We start from the raw sequence: 16,045 nt of genomic DNA on the forward strand, positions 1-16,045 counted from the left end.
GTGATAAATATTGCATTGTTCCTAATTGCAATGTAAGAGCTCGTGTTTTATTTGCCACACTTAAATCTTCCAGTGTGACTTTGAAGCAGAAACATGAAGATGTAGATAACATTTTAATTATAATTTTTACTTCTGTCCTTATTGCCTGCCAAAAAGGAAGACTACTTATATTGTTAATTCTCGTCCTACTATTTATCATAACCTACTAAACATCAAAAAGGGTTTCTGTCTGACTGACAGCCTTTAACACAACAGAATAGTTTTTGGTTTATCAACTGGCAAGTGCTCTGAAGAAGAAGAAATGAAAATGCATCCACTGAGGCATCCCACTTTGGGCCTCTCCAATTGTATCTTAACCAAAGGAATAAAAGCCCACAGAAGATCAAGCACACCCATGCAGTGGGGAGTGGTCTTTGTTTGCTGTATATCCAAAAAGGTTACACTGTCCTTATTATTATGATAAGCTGCTGAAAAAGAGAGACTTAGCAAGATCGCTCCTCTTCACCAGCAAATTGTTTCAACTTGTCTTTGCTGGTCCCTTTACATGCCTGAGTCTCTCTGCGGGTTTCTGTGTGTGCTGCTTTTATACTAGGAAGAAGGGAAATGGAGCCTCAGCTGAGTAAACAGGTTGTTAATATGCTCAACGACTCCAGCTGCCTCACAGGCAAACACGCTCGCTCGCTGGCACATACATGGGAGGCATAAAACGCCAAGATGGCAGTGGCTTCAGTCTCTATGGAACAGTGGAGAAGATAGACATAGAAGAAGAATGCTTTCACTTGGAGAACTAAAATAATAATAGGCTTGCTTGTTTACATTTGTGTGGGTGTTTTACTAACAGTAATAAATTAATACAATAAATCAAAATGACCAAAGGGTCTTATCTGCTTTAGAATAGCAGGTTGTGTTGCAGTTTTTTCAGTTTATTTTATGATTTAATGAAAGATCCCTGATGCATCCTGGTGATATTAAACTCTGGCACATGTCAAAGTAACAAGACTGAACATTAGTCAAATGTCGTGGATTAACAGGTGCAGTATAGAGATGCAAATCTGAAGTATTCCTTCTACTGCTATTTTTACCTCCAGCCAGACCTGTCTCACTTGGCATATAGAACTGATAGCAGTTAGAATTAATAGCAACATAAAATGAGTAGGGAGAGATATCAGCTGACATTTGACCAGCCAAGCTTGTGGTTTCCTGGTTTTCCTTTTATATTTCATCATCTGGACTCCCAAACAGGAGTGTAATTTGATCAGGCTTTTCTGTTGTTATTAAACTGTGTTCTGGACCAATGAAAGTGAAACTAAAGGTATCTCTTAGGAAAAGCAGTAGGTAAATGGGACTTTAATTATTACCAATGCAGCAGGAGAAAAATCACCTGCTTGTCCATCAGTAGTATAAATCTGGTTAAAATGAAGGTCGCTTTTATTCCTAATGTATAAATAGGATTAAATTCAGATGGAAGTAGCATGGGAAAGCTTTGGTATCTGGTTTGAAGAAACTGGACTGCAACATGTATCTAAAAAAAAAATCTATGTTCTGTCTGTAGTAAAATTTTTAGCATCTTCCTGCAATGTGGCCAAATTTTTTTATCCTGAATATATCATATCTAGTAGCTTGTGTACTGAAGTGTGGAATAACATCATTTTAACATTAATAATCATCTGCTGACCTTTGCAGAATTTTAAGTAAAGCACATTTGCTGCTGCAATATCAAAAAAGCCAAGATAGGAGCAGTGGAGAGATTTGAGTTTCATGATGAAAGAAATTCTGTCACAGTGTAGAAAGTCCAATGAAAACACTTTGGCAGTGTGTATTTCCTCCCTCTGTCTAAAGCTCAGTGCGTGGCCCATGACTTCCCCTCCTTTGGTATTACGCCCTCTCCTCATTTGCTGTGGATCGTTGTGCCCTCTCCTGTGCCTTATCAGAGTCTCTTTGGTCTTGGGGGTCCATCTGTATTCAGGCGCCCTGTCCCTGTTGACCTCCACAGCAGAGCCCCTGCTACATTCAGCCATAAAAGCCTTTTTTTTCAGACTCAATTCTTCTGGGACAAATGCACATGTGTGCACGCTGGTGTGTGTTTTTGTATGATAGAGGTGTGTGGGTCATTCTATCTGAGAGAGTTGTTAACGGGAGTGTGACAGGAGAGCCTATGTTATGCTGACCATCCAGTTTCAGTGATTTCTCACCTCTGCAACTCAGCAGAATGAGAGGACGTCGAGCTGTGGTTCCTGTCTTCATTACTTTTCCTGATATATAAGTTGAGAAATCTGGAATTTATCAGCAGTTGGCTGCTGAGTGTAGTAGGAAGATCATATATATTTATTTTAAAGCTTTTTTATACAGATTTTGTATCAATAGAGTAAGATCAAAGAAGAGTAATTCATTTTTCTTTTGTTTTTTTTAAAACACAAATTAGAAGTTTTCAACAATAATACCCTCCTAAGAAAGCACAAATCCTTCACCGTATTTGTGTGACTTTCTCTTTGCATTTAAGATTTGTGCTCTATTATTTTTCTTCACTCAGGACACACAGATAAATACACACAGAAAGAAAAAGTAAACATATTCAGCTTTGGTCAGTGGGTTCTGTTCTGTTGCTCTATTTTTACTTGTTTTTCCAGTAAAACCATGATGCCTGCTCCAAACCATTTTGATTTGGTTCAAACTGCACTGCTGCCACTGTTGCTTTAGCAGAGAGGCCAAGTAAAAATATCAGGTTAAAAAACTCCCCTTAAACTGCCAATAAAAATTGAAATCTTGCCAAACTGTTCAGTGGTTAATGTCAGATGAGGTGATGAATGTCAGCAGGACTCTTGGCCATCAGATGTGCCAGGGACCAGAGGGAGGGCAGTTCTGGCTGAAGGCCTTACTGAAGCAAGATGAGAAGCGATAGCAGATAATTGATTCCCTCTTATGGGTGACAAGGCCTGGACAGACTGACTGCAGCTCCTTGGATCAGGTTGAGGGAAAAACAGCGGTCAGGTGGTGTGAAACTGGATCAGACTGTCAGAGTGAAGTGAAGCAGAGAGCGGACTCTTTGCCAGGACGCTGAGCTAGAATTAGTCTTTTTCTGTATCTTGAGTCTGACTCAGCATTGGCAAACAGCCTTTCTACCCACCACCAGATCTACTCATATGTACTTAGGGAGGCACAGATGACAAGATCCTCTCTTGAATCACGCAGTCATTTACACAGGAATAAGGTGTGAAGGTCAAACATGGGTAATTGTGTTCATGACAGACACTCTAAAGACAAATCTTCTAAAGTGATTTGGAGGATTTTTTTATTTATATGGTGGCCAGTAAATTTCTAATGCTGCAAGTACATCAAGCTGACAACTAAGAGAGAGGCTGCTTAGTTTTGGCATTTATTTGCAGTCCCATCACTCCTCATCTACCCACATGAATGAAAGATTCGTACTACATGTATGGATATGTGTTGGACGATAGTCTACTTTGTTCTGTGAGCATGTGTGCAGCATTCCCTATTTGGTTGAAGTGGAGGGGGAGACTGGCAGGATGAACTTGGCTCTCCAATCCTTTCCACAGCCCGTCTACGTTTGCAATTACATTCCTCTTCTAATAGAGAACAGAGATCTCCTCGAGTCCAGTCTCAATAAAGAGCTACTGTGTGCACATACGTGTGTGTGCGGCCACTACTGCCTCTTGTCCCTAAGTATTTCCACTCATCTTGTCATCTAGGCTGAATCCATATGGGAAGTTGATTACAGATTGATTGCACTCGTGTCTCTTTAATAAGTCATGGATCAGCCTGAGGTTCTGTTTTGAAAGATTGATAAAAACAGGACCAAGAACAATAAGACTGTTGTCCAGTATCTGCATGCCTGGGTCCGTCTCATTGCACAGGTTCAGTCAGGACTGTGGGAATCTGAACAAGTTGTTAGCGTTTCTGTCAGGGATGGAAGCACCTTTAGCTTTCATTAATGTTAAACTGAAGGGACAAAGTGAAAATAGTGTCATGGCGAGAGAAGATGCTAAAATCATCCATTAAGGCTTGTGATATGTGTTTTTCTACCAGCTTAAAACCACTGCTACATTTAAGGAAAGTTATAACAAAGGGATCATCTTTTTAGCATCTTTGTTACCATGGTAATAGCTCTTCAGAAAATACTGACATTTCTAACTTGTTAACATATTAAACCAGCTGCTTCTTTAGTGAGCAGATGTTTTAATGAGCAGACAAGAATTCAGCAGAAGCATTTGGAGCTTTTAAAAACGACACATATGGTCTTACGTTAATTTCTTCTTTACCTTCCATGCAGCCCATCATCCACAGTTCATCTGCATCTACGAACAAAATCAAGTGTGAGGCAAATATGCATACACGTTACACGTTTGTCTAAGCTGCAAGTTTGTCATATTTGACAGAACTATATGTCATTATATCAGATAACAATACATCTAGTAACTCTTTTTACAAAATGTTGTTATTTTTATGCCATAGAGTCACCCGTATTGCCTTGTGAACAATACAACTGCTTTTTTCACGGCAGGTACAAATAACCATTATTCTGCCAGCTGATCTCATGACAGTTACCTGCAGATTTGGACTGCGTTTGACACTAAGAGATAATTTCACATGTATTTATGTATATTTATCTAAGCGCAGTCGTTGCCTCTACCTTGGTGTTTGAGAGACGCTGTGTTGTAGTTCATAAGTCAGTGAGTGTTAGTTAATGTATCCTCATAAATGACAGTGTTTCAGTCACTACTTCAGGATTGTTCAGCTCCCAGACAACAGAAATAGAAAAATATGTAAATTAGCACCACTGGGAATTCAGCTTTGTTAAAATACAGTACATTTGAGCACAGTGAGTAGGAGAAAGGTGAAGAGATATAAAGGGCAGAATGTAAATACTTATTATATAATATTGTTGGAAAGTTTATAATAATAATTATTCATAGCGCGATGCACAGTGGTGTAGTGGTTAGCACTGTCATCTCATAGCAAGGAGGTTCATGATTTTAACCTGAGGATTCTCTGGCTTCCTCTTCCCACAGTCAAAAAATATGCATGTTGGGTTAATTAGTGTTTCTAAATTCTCCCTTGGAGTGAGCGTGAGTGGTCATGTCTCTCTCTTTGTCTTGTCCCTGTAATGAACTGGTGGCCTGTCCAGGGTGTACTCTCCCTCTTATCTGACAGCTACTGGGAAAGGAACTAAAATAAATGCAGCACATTGAGACAAAAAGCCTAATTTTATATCCACAAAGATGTGTAAGGTAAGTTGATTGAGAGCACTGAAAAAAATTTCCTTACCCACTCTTAGGATCCGTTGTTAGGGAGCCATAATGTTGCCCTAACTTGTCCATGTCACTCTTATGCTCATCTCCACCATCTGCAAGTCAGGAGTTCATGTTGAGCTTTCCATCATATCCAGAGGGCAAAGTATAGAATGATACTCTGTCTATTAGATTGTTTGTTTTTCGTTTGACAGCAAGCCTGTGTCAAAAGGTCTCACCTCATTCCTTTGGATGCCACTCACTTGGTTTCAACAATAAATGCCTTATCAACACCCCACCAATTCCTGAACTGTACATCCCCTCTCTAGAACAAAGCATTCAGTCATGACTCAGTCAAATAATCATTATAGTTCTTTAAGTGCCTGTGTGGAGAGGTGAAACCGGCAGTCATAGTTGAGAAATGTGCTTCAATAAAACTGTCTTTGAATGCTTTCTCAGGAAATTTCATAACTGGAAGTAGAAAAACAAGACGTGGATAGACAGGGTAAATTAGTTTTCCTGCTGCCGGTGGCAAACATCCGCCAGTGCACCTGATAGTTGAGCAGACTTGTCTTTCTCACTCTAAAGGAAATAAACCAAAATACTGTATTCTCTAGTGCATCATCCAGACTTAACCATCTCCTCCTTAATATTATTGACAATCCTTTACAGATGAACTATCATCAATCATTTTAAGTATCTTTCTAACAAGTATATATATATATCTTCTATTTATTCTTCAATGCTTTAGAATTTTATCATAATCTAAGCTCTATTAAAAATATTAAAAATTTGTTCTATGGAAAAGAGTGGTGTATGTCTTCAGTACAGTGCCCATATCCTCAGCGGTTTGCTCTAAAATAGCTTTTCAGTACAGTTTTCAGTTTCTCCATCTTTAATAGGTGTTGGATTGCAGGTTTAGAGTTTTATGGCGTGTATATATACGTTATATTAAAAGGGTAATATAATGTTGGGCTTTTCCTTTAAAGTCCCTTTGAGGATTTTTAAGAAATTCTCACATTTGTAGGTTCCAAGTAGTATATCCAAAAAGACACAAAAGTAACACACAGACCAAAAAACACTACATATACTGCATCAGTTTCATTAAGGTTGCCTTATTTTCTTGTACAGCTTAAAAACTGGATAAGTTAGAGTAATTTAGAGGTCAAACACTGTGTCTTCAAATGGGACACACTAGTTTCAAGCTTAAACACAGGACCCCTTAATCAGTTCATCACTACTCTGTTCTCAGTGTCAGTGATTGACAGAGTGTGGACAGTAGAGGTTTGCCAGCTTGACAGACCACCATCACGCAGCACCACTAACACACTACTTACACACTGCCAAACCAGCATCCTCCTCAATTACAGACTGGAACAACAAACCAGGCCAACACCATCCCCTTGTCATATGCCATACAGCTCACACAGGTCTGCAAACACAGATAAACTACTGTTTACTTTAGCTGTTTTAATGGACGGCCTGGCTTTACATAGAGACTTTATAACTGTCCAATCACATGAACATATATTAAATATTGAATGGGTTTTGAGCATTTCCAACACGCTACATACTTTTCTATTTACTATTAGTCACAAGCATCGATGGATTCATTATGAAAGAGTAGTTGTATAGCGTTTCTGCATTCTCCTAATTGATAGCATTTGGATTTAATGCTTTTTCGTAAACATGTTTTTCATGAGGTTACTTCTTTGTTTGCAGGTATGAGATCAAGTATGACAAGGACGACTATGTGCTGAGAGTGAAGAAGGCTTCCATTAATGATGAAGGCATGTTCACCTGCGTGGCTGAAAACCGTGTGGGCAAGCTGGAAGCCTCTGCCACTCTCACAGTCAGAGGTATAAAACACATTTGTTCTCTTTATTTTCCTCCCATTAACTAGCATATAATAGCATGGGCCACTGAGGTTGTCGCTGCATTGGACCAATATGAGGTTTAAATTGGAAGTGTTCTCCGTATGGTCTCCTTTATGCAAATAAAGATGCAGAATGCTGACTCCCACAGCCAAGAGAGATGTAGACAGTCTATGAATCTGTTTAATTATTTACATTTACAAGTGCAGCATCGACACACACTGTTACCCTCCCCCTCCTGTCGCAGTGGTCTGCTGCCCCTACTACCCTCAATGCTGTAACCACCCAGTCAGCAAAGCCATTTCACAGATTACTGGTGCACACCGTCAGTGCCACACCTGGGGTTTGCAAGGTTAATAAAAACATTCGAACTATAATTTTCCCTATTTTCAACACTCTTCTTTCCGTCACACTCAAGAGTCTAGCTTCTCAGTGGAGCACTTTGGAGCAACACAGGGGGCCAGAATGGGGTAAAACAAAGTCTGGGTTGACGACACATTTTACCTTTTCGGAAGCTATGTTTGTGGGAGTGGCATCTTAGTATTTTACTCCACCATGAAGACACAAACAGCAACACAAAGGAAAAAAGTGGGGCACCTCCACATGCACTGATTCTTCTGTGGGGATTTCTATTTTTGAGTGTAGGGATTTCAAAGCATGAAGTCTGTGGATGTAACCTACATGCTCAATTTTGAGGGTGTTTTAGCTCTCCCTCTTCTTTTCTCTGTCTTATTTCTGTTCTGTCCATCAACAGTTTTGATAAACACATGTTTGCCTTGCTATTACCAACACACACCACCCATAAAATTGTAGATTTCATTAACGCAGACAGAGAAGGTCCAGTGGTATATTTGTCCCTGCAGAGCCAAAATGACTACCCCCATGGGAATTTGAATTCAACTGAAAACCACAAGTGGGAGGTTTACATCAGGTGGCCTTTATCATTCATGAGTCTGAGAAACAGATGCTTTGAGCTCATTAACAAACTGCCCAATGGACAAAAGCCACTGGATCCTCTCTTTCATGCCTACACTATGCCAGAAGTGTGTTGACCCCAGCTCAACATGTCATTCATTCTGATTTTGATTTGTTTTTGTCTTATTTTATGTTTGTTCTGTTCCTCTTCTGTTGTTTTATACGTTTTTGTGTCTGTGTCTTCTTATATTTCTTTTGTATATCCACTCCACCTTTGTTGTGTCTCCAGCTCGCCCTGTCGGTAAGTACCCATCCCTCTGATTTGTTCTCATCCTGCATGCCTTTTCACGCCTCACTTACAAACTAATCCATTTGACTGCTTGACAATCAGTTGCCATTGGTTTAATGTTTCTGTATTTGACTAACACAGACATTTCATCAAACTGACTTCTCTTTAAATTGTTGTTTCCAAATCAAATCCGTCTGTTATATTGGGGGGATTTCACAACTTTACCTCAGCAGATCACCTGAAAAGAATTCAAATAGATTGCACCATGTGGGTATTCTGGCTGTGTGACAAGGACCTTTATTTATTCGTGCAATAACCCCCAAACGATCTGCATCTGGCCATTGGCAGGTGTCAGTTTTGGATCATGGTTATAAAATGTGCTGAGTGGGTGAGAACAGAGGTCTCAAAAGAACTGGACAAAAGCTTGTGGCTTGAACAGAATCATTGCCCTCCTGAACATGGGTCATGTCAATATGGAGAACTTTCCCTTTGCACATGCAGAGAGTTTAAGGATTTGAAAGCAATCAGATGGATACACATGGAATCAAGCCATTTATTCATATTTTAGCTTCACAGGTTGTTTTTTTTACTAGTTAATCATAAACAGGATTTTAATTTAACCACCTTCAGCACTTGCTTCTTGTAAGATTATTGTCTTTGGTTTAACATGATGTTTACAGTCTACTTGTGTAAATTACAGTTAGCTTCCACTGGTAGAGCTGGTGTAGACTCCAATTTGTTTACATTGTTGCTTTAAAATGAGGGCTCTTTAGATTCTAGACTCTTTACAATGAGTGTATGCTGGCAGTCTAATCCTCTCAGACACTGTCATCTCATATGGTCTAAGATGTGTTTAACTTGCGAGTCTTTAGGCCATCTGTGAGTTGTTGGAACACAGAGCTTGAGATCTGTTTCTTTTGGACAAGCTTCTTTAGTTCTGGGCTCCACAACACATATATAGGAATATTATTTTATTTTGCTATAGACAGCAATAGGTCAGGGGTACAACCAAATTTTACACAGTTAAGTTGATGGCATTTTGAGAGAGATGTGCTTTTGAGAGCAGAAGCAAACAAGCCATGTTATCAATAAACATTGAGCATGACAAAGAAAGGGGTAGCAAAGAATTGCAGAAGTGCATATGAAGACATGTTTGACTGGGAGAAAAAAATATACGCTGCATTAGTGACAGGACTTCAGTTGCCAAAGCAGCAGTAGTTGTTCAGTAATTGTCAAACTGTCAGCTTCTTAGAAGATGGAGGAAATTACACATTCAGTCTGCCTGTGGGAAGAGACAGTAATTGCTGTCAACTTTTGAATACAATATGATTGAATATGGGATTTTAAAGGAGGAGGAAATGTTTGTGAGTGCCAGTTCTGAATGGATCGCTGTCTCTTTGTCCATTTGTTCTTTTCACCCTGACTGCTGTTATCTGCAGAGCTCTCTCCAAACCAGCCAGATGTGACTTGTCATGAATTAAATATAGGTGGCTGATCCTGTGTTTCGTCAGGAGTGGACAGGAAAGAGCTTCTCATATGTCATTAAGGGTCTGGGAAGCAAAAGAGATCAAGTCTGACATAGTTCAAAACACATGCATACTGATTTCTCTGTGTTTGTCTAAAATTTTAACCTGTGTAGGGTGTTTTATTTGTTGCAGATTTTCTTTAAGGAAGGTACAGAAAGCTACCTTGGTTGAAGAAAGCCTCATTCAAAATTATTGGCCACAACAAAAATAATCCACCAAGAGATTTCTGCCAAAAAACAGTAATGAACCCCAAATACTCTGCACTGTTTGGCAGAGCTTTGTATAATAAATATGGATATATAGTTTTTCTTTGAATCTTGTTCATTTTTTGTACAATATTGCTTTTTAATGGGAAAAAAAAGTCAGTAATAAAGACAATGTAGAGGACGTTTTGCAGCACAGAAGTAGGAACCCTTCTTTAAGGTGTGAAACCATATTTTCAGTGAGTACTTAGCAATGTGGTGTATGGGATAGAACACACCAGAGGATGAAAAGGGAGGGAACTGTGTCCTTGCCAGAGCAAGATTTAGGAGCTGTGTATCAGGCCCAGCATTATGAGAGCCATGAGATATCTAAGCTGCAGAAGGCCAAACGAGAAGGCAGTAAATCTGTTGCCATCTGTACCATTCCCAAATGTGTGTATCTTTGACAAATACTCACCCCCCACCTCCCCACCCTCTCCCCAAAAAAGGGATTACATGAAGAAACCAGCCAAATGGGAAGACTGGTCTTACTGGAACCAGCTGGCTTATCAGTGAAAGGAGCAGAGAGGGTGCAAAATGTTGCATTGCAACAATCCTGATTTCTTGTCATGAAATTTTACGACAGTCTGTAGAAATCTCTTTTCAAGTCATGATTGAAGAAAACTGCCTCTGTGCCCCCAATTGCCTGCACTCATCAGAAGTCACATCGTTGACTCTGGAGCTCTAATTTGTTTACTTCAATTATCTCTACAGGAATCATGTTTTCTCCTATAGGAGATGTGTCACTGATGTCTTATCTTAGCAAACATGGGACATGTCAGCATGGGACTTCATGTTCCCACGAGACTCACAGAATAAACAAGAAGAAACGAGTTGGGTCATGCAGCTAATTGTCTTGGTGTAACGTTCAGAACAGAGACTATATATGAATGATTGGCTGTATCCACTATGGTGTCACCCACTGTTTTGTGGACTTCCATTTTTAAGCCTTGAAAACAGCACTTTGACTCTGTTGTTGCACCCCACTGTTATGATTAAGGAGTGGACCACATATGACCATAATTTCAAATACTGAGCTTTACGCTGCTTGAAAAAGATTTGAAATATGCAATAAACACCATTAATTCATTAGGCAAATGTTTATTAAGATAACGAGTTGAGAAATATGGTTAGCCTAATTTCCATTAATGATTTTATTCACATTTAAAAACTAAATAAGAAAACGTGAATGCAAACTTCAAATAATACTCAAAGAACTTAATGTACTTCTTCAAGCAGGCTTTTGCTTGTATAATAGAAGGCATATCCATAAACAGGAAAAGGATTTCATAACCTGGTAAAAATTAAAACAAGATTATTGTTGAAGAAGAGCTCTCTTCATTTTCCTCCTGAAGATGTACATCACAGTTTTCATTTGTCCCTACTACTATTTCTGCTGAATTATCTCCACAATCAGCGTGGCATATACCTCCACACTTTGGGAAAACAATGCAGTCATGTGTATTCATATTTATATTTCTGCAGCTTCTTAAAAGATCACCTCAGATGAGTTTAGTTAGCAAATACAAACTTGTGTGTTTCCTCAGTGACTTTACTATGATCAGAATTTTCTTTGTAAAAAATGTCTCCTTCTTTTCTGTTACAGTTAATTATATGTAAGGTATACAGACAAAGAAAAACTTTCCTTATTGATTATTTAGGATTTCAGCCCAAGCAGCATGGATCTTTGGTACAATTGTGAGGCTAAAAAGCTTTTGCTATATAACAAAAATACTTCATTTTATGCATTTCCAACTGTCAATGTCAAAGCCAACATCTGGCACACCACCCATAGCTGTGTTTTGGCATTCTTTACTACACAGAACATGGCCCATTACTCATTTAAAATATGGGCATTTTTGCATTTCAGTTATTTTTTTTTTCAAAATGTTGTGTCATGGAAAGTTCAAACAAATAGAAATGAGTAGCACGGTATTTATTTTAGTCATAGAAACACATAGAAAAGAAGCATAATCTTTGGATATACTCATATTTGACTTGTTTCAACTGATGCGTAATGATTCATTATCATGTGCTTCTGTGTGGATGGCAGTGGGAAATCTTATTTGCAAAATAGTGATACAAAAATTGTACACCCTCAGAGTTACAAAGGTTAGGAAAGTAGTCATTTTTTGAGAGCAAGGACACATGATAGACTCCAGTATCAAGCAGTTATACATTTAGTGTAATTAGCCTTTGCTTCTTGTCATAAAAAAAAAAAAAAAAAATTATAATAATGGTTTTAAAAGAAAGCTTGGTGGGAAATCTCACCTCACTGATCTGTCATTAGGAGTGGTCATCAAGAAAAGAAACATCATCACAGAAACTTGTATCTAATCGCCCTACTCCTCTCTCTTTATTATTTAACTGCATCTGTTAAGTTGTTAGTCAGAAATGTCTCACTTTGTCCCAACGGCGAGTCTGTGACAACTGGCGTGGCGGCTGATGGAGTCGTGAATACTGACAGAGAAATCTTCCTAGTGTGATTTCAAAGTTTGATAGCTTTTCAAGCCTCTTCTCTCACTGATGGAGGTGTTAGCTTGAGGTGTGATGAACACAAAAAAAATGCTCTTCTCTGTCTCTCACACTCTTTTACTAAATCTTTGATCAGAAGTTGTGTCAAACCACTTCTGATCTTGACTTTTATATGTGAGGTACCCTGATTCAGAGGAAATCCTACATATTGAAAGTCAGACACATTTAACCCTGTATGTTTAGACCTGTCACTATAGTTTTGGATGTTTCTAGAGCATGGGTGTGCCTATGTGTTGTGTCAGATCTAAATGCCATAGTGACTGAGGCGCTTCATTGTGCGAATGCCAATGTGACTGTCATTCATTCGGTTCCAGCCTCACTTGGATGAATGGCCTTCCTGGTTACCATGGCAGTGATAATCATGACAGCCCCTGGTATTTTTCCTGTGTACAGAGCAAAGAGCCGTTTTAATGCTGCATGGAAGCTCTGTATGGCACTACCATTTTGATTTGACCATGTGGATTTTTCCTTGTTTTTGCTTGAACTTCTTCAGCCCTGATTATCTCTGGTCCTGGTGTTTGGCCTCACTGTTTCCTCTCGTCGTCTGATAACTCTTTCCTTTACTCTTCGGCTTCAGCTGCACCCCAGTTTGTCATCCGTCCAAGGGACCAAATTGTGTCCCAAGGCCGCACTGCCACCTTCCCATGTGAAGCCAAAGGAAATCCTCAGCCTGCTGTCTTCTGGCAGAAGGAGGGGAGTCAGGTAAGAGCGCAAAGTCTCAAACAGGCTCATCTGTATTTAGCATTTCAAGGTTTTTTGTTTTATACATCTGAAGGTATATTGTTCTCTTTGTATGCAGCTTTTATTACTGTACTTTGTTTGACTGTATGCAAAATTGCTGTGTGCTCACGATTCCTCTGCCCTCCAAATGCACACACAAAGAGCACTTCAAATTCCGCTATCTGTCATGAGTATCTTTGCTACAGACACACAGATACACCTTTGTTCTCAGGCACTGCCAAATGACAGTCAGCCTGGCAAAGAGTTAATCGGTTTTCTGTGACCCTGAACTGATAAGAACGATCCGATCCCTCACTCAAGCAGATAACCCCATTCAGATACCTGGATGTCCTCACAACGGTCAACAACAGTGCCAATTAGGAGCCTGTTGGGGCTTGTAGATGAGCCAGAGATATGAGTCAGCTGTGGCTGAGGTTGAAACAAACACATTCGCTCATTCGCTGCCTGAAGGCCAACAATTACAACACAGTTCTTCTGATAGAGCAGACAGAAGTGCTTACATGCTTACATGTTCGCACAAACATTTGGAAAAATACTCACCCCACAAAGTGTGACCTGAATCATCATGACTCACTACTGCTGAGGACTTGTGCCTGATGTGTGCATCTCACGATGTAATTAAAAATGAAGTATTTGAAATTAATGTACCACAAACAATTTTATACAAGCAGATGCACATCTTTGCTATCTGTTGATCAATGTTTTTGTTACAATGATGTGAGAGATGAAGGTATTCAATGAGTGTACAAATTAAAGATAATTAGGTTTAGTGATTGTAAAACACACTTTTTTTTTCCAACACTTGAGGACAACATAACATATGTATTTCAAGTGTTGAATATGCAGAGGCTAATTTAAACAAACAGCATAATATGCTGCATTAAAGTGATTAGGTGTAATTATTCTGGCTAATGTATGTGCTGTTTTACTTTGGGGATCTTGAAACCATAAAGATAATAAATCAAAAGGAGAAACAACTTGTCAGTGGAACCCTGTATAGTTGCTCTGAAATAATTTAGATAGCTAATTTATTTCGCTTTAGACATTATACATTTAAATGGATTTGTATTTAGTGTGAGTTGACTTCCCTTTACATGTGAAAACTCCTCAAGCCAACAAAAGCAAAGGTTGCAATTCTAAGAGAGTCAGCCTAAAGAAAAACAAGAAAAAGAAAAGAATCACAAATAATTTTGATGTTTAGCAGTTTGTCAGGTTGATTAACCAAGTGATAGATGAAATTGTTCATGCTGTGGCAGAAACACTTTGATCTGGTTGTTTGTGAGTGTGCACAATATATATGTGTGTGTGTTTTCTTGTAGTGCGTGGGTGTGTGATTTTGCAATTTGTCCAGGTCGCACTGGTTTCGTGTTCTCGCTAATTGCCTGTTTGTTCCACTTCCTACAGAATTTACTCTTTCCCAACCAGCCCCAGCAGCCCAACAGTCGCTTTTCAGTGTCACCCAGCGGCGAACTCACCATCTCATCTGTGCAGCGGGCAGATGCTGGTTACTATATTTGCCAGGCCCTGACCGTCGCAGGCAGCATCCTCGCCAAGGCTCAACTGGAGGTCACAGATGGTGAGACATGTGACTTCTTCTCTGCTTTCACACTGCTGCACCCTAGCACCTGCCAAAGCTTTTCTTTAATCGTGGTGGAGCTGCTACCTTCAACAACCTGGTTATGTGTACAGGCATTAATGGCATAGGATTTGAAACTTGCTTTCACTAAGGCACCCCACTTTATTTGTTCAGTTTTATTGGAAATTTGACCTGAAATACATTTGAACACATGTGGTACAAATACAAATGAAACTTAAATTATTGTCTGTACTTGTATGAATTCAGCCTTTGTTTGAGATATATCAGTATGTCCATGACCTTCAGTCAGTGTTTTGGCTCTAGATTATTGTTTGTTTTTTTTTGTTATTTATTTATTTATTTGTGGCAGAATTTAATTAAAAATGTATTCTTCTGCTTTTGGAGAAGAGACAATGCATTGCCCTTGAGCTTCTTCAATTTTGATGGTCAGCATTTGGGCAATGCACAAGTACGTGTATGAGGGTGGCAGCAAGCAACAGACACAGGAAGAGACTGAGTGAGGGAGTGACGATAGCTTTCCGTAGAATGAATTATGTGGTCCTGCTAAGCTTGGGAGCATCTAATCTGCTCAGCTGTTGTGATAGAGAGAAGATAGAGGACTATCCATATGTCTGCTGAAGCACCTCCTAGCAGAAAGATTAAAAGCTCCACAGGAGCACGTTTTTTCAGTGTTTTGTCTGGTACAGGTAAGTGATTGGTTTGTCCTTCAAATGTCTACAATAATGCAACATCACTTAGTAGTTTGGGTGTATTCTGCCATTACATTTCAGGTCAGAAAAACATTCCAAGATATATAAAAAGAAGAAATTACAGAAACTGCATTAATGTAAATAGTTTACAACCCATATCAGCATTTTTAAGTAATTATTTATTTTACTGTATTTATCTTTAACCTAAATCTATCAGATTTGTTCTCTTTTATGTGTCCTAAATGGCATGTTAACAAAAAGAATATTACAGTAAGCTGGTCAAAAACAGAATGAGCAACAAAAGGACAGAGCGAGGGAGGGCCATGCGGAGGTCACGGCCACACCTGCTGCAGTCTTCATGATTTACTGCCCTGAGTCCCACCAGCAGTGT

General features: G+C 39.2%; 1 protein-coding gene across 12 annotated transcripts in view; it reads left to right on the plus strand.

Moving 5' to 3' along the window:
- robo2 (roundabout, axon guidance receptor, homolog 2 (Drosophila)) overlaps positions 1-16,045 on the plus strand; it is a 259,653-nt gene that overhangs the window by 200,462 nt on the left and 43,146 nt on the right. For 8 of the 12 annotated variants that reach the window (XM_041995030.1, XM_041995036.1, XM_041995037.1 and 5 more), the window contains 4 exons: positions 6,969-7,105; positions 8,325-8,336; positions 13,205-13,329; positions 14,773-14,944. In XM_041995030.1, coding sequence (XP_041850964.1) covers positions 6,969-7,105; positions 8,325-8,336; positions 13,205-13,329; positions 14,773-14,944 — 446 coding nt within the window. The remainder of the gene's footprint in view (positions 1-6,968; positions 7,106-8,324; positions 8,337-13,204; positions 13,330-14,772; positions 14,945-16,045) is intronic. The other 4 variants (XM_041995032.1, XM_041995038.1, XM_041995034.1 and 1 more) reach the window with 2 other exon arrangements.

The sequence above is a fragment of the Melanotaenia boesemani genome, chromosome 9, assembly GCF_017639745.1.
Source record: "Melanotaenia boesemani isolate fMelBoe1 chromosome 9, fMelBoe1.pri, whole genome shotgun sequence".
Taxonomy (NCBI): Eukaryota; Metazoa; Chordata; class Actinopteri; order Atheriniformes; family Melanotaeniidae; genus Melanotaenia; species Melanotaenia boesemani.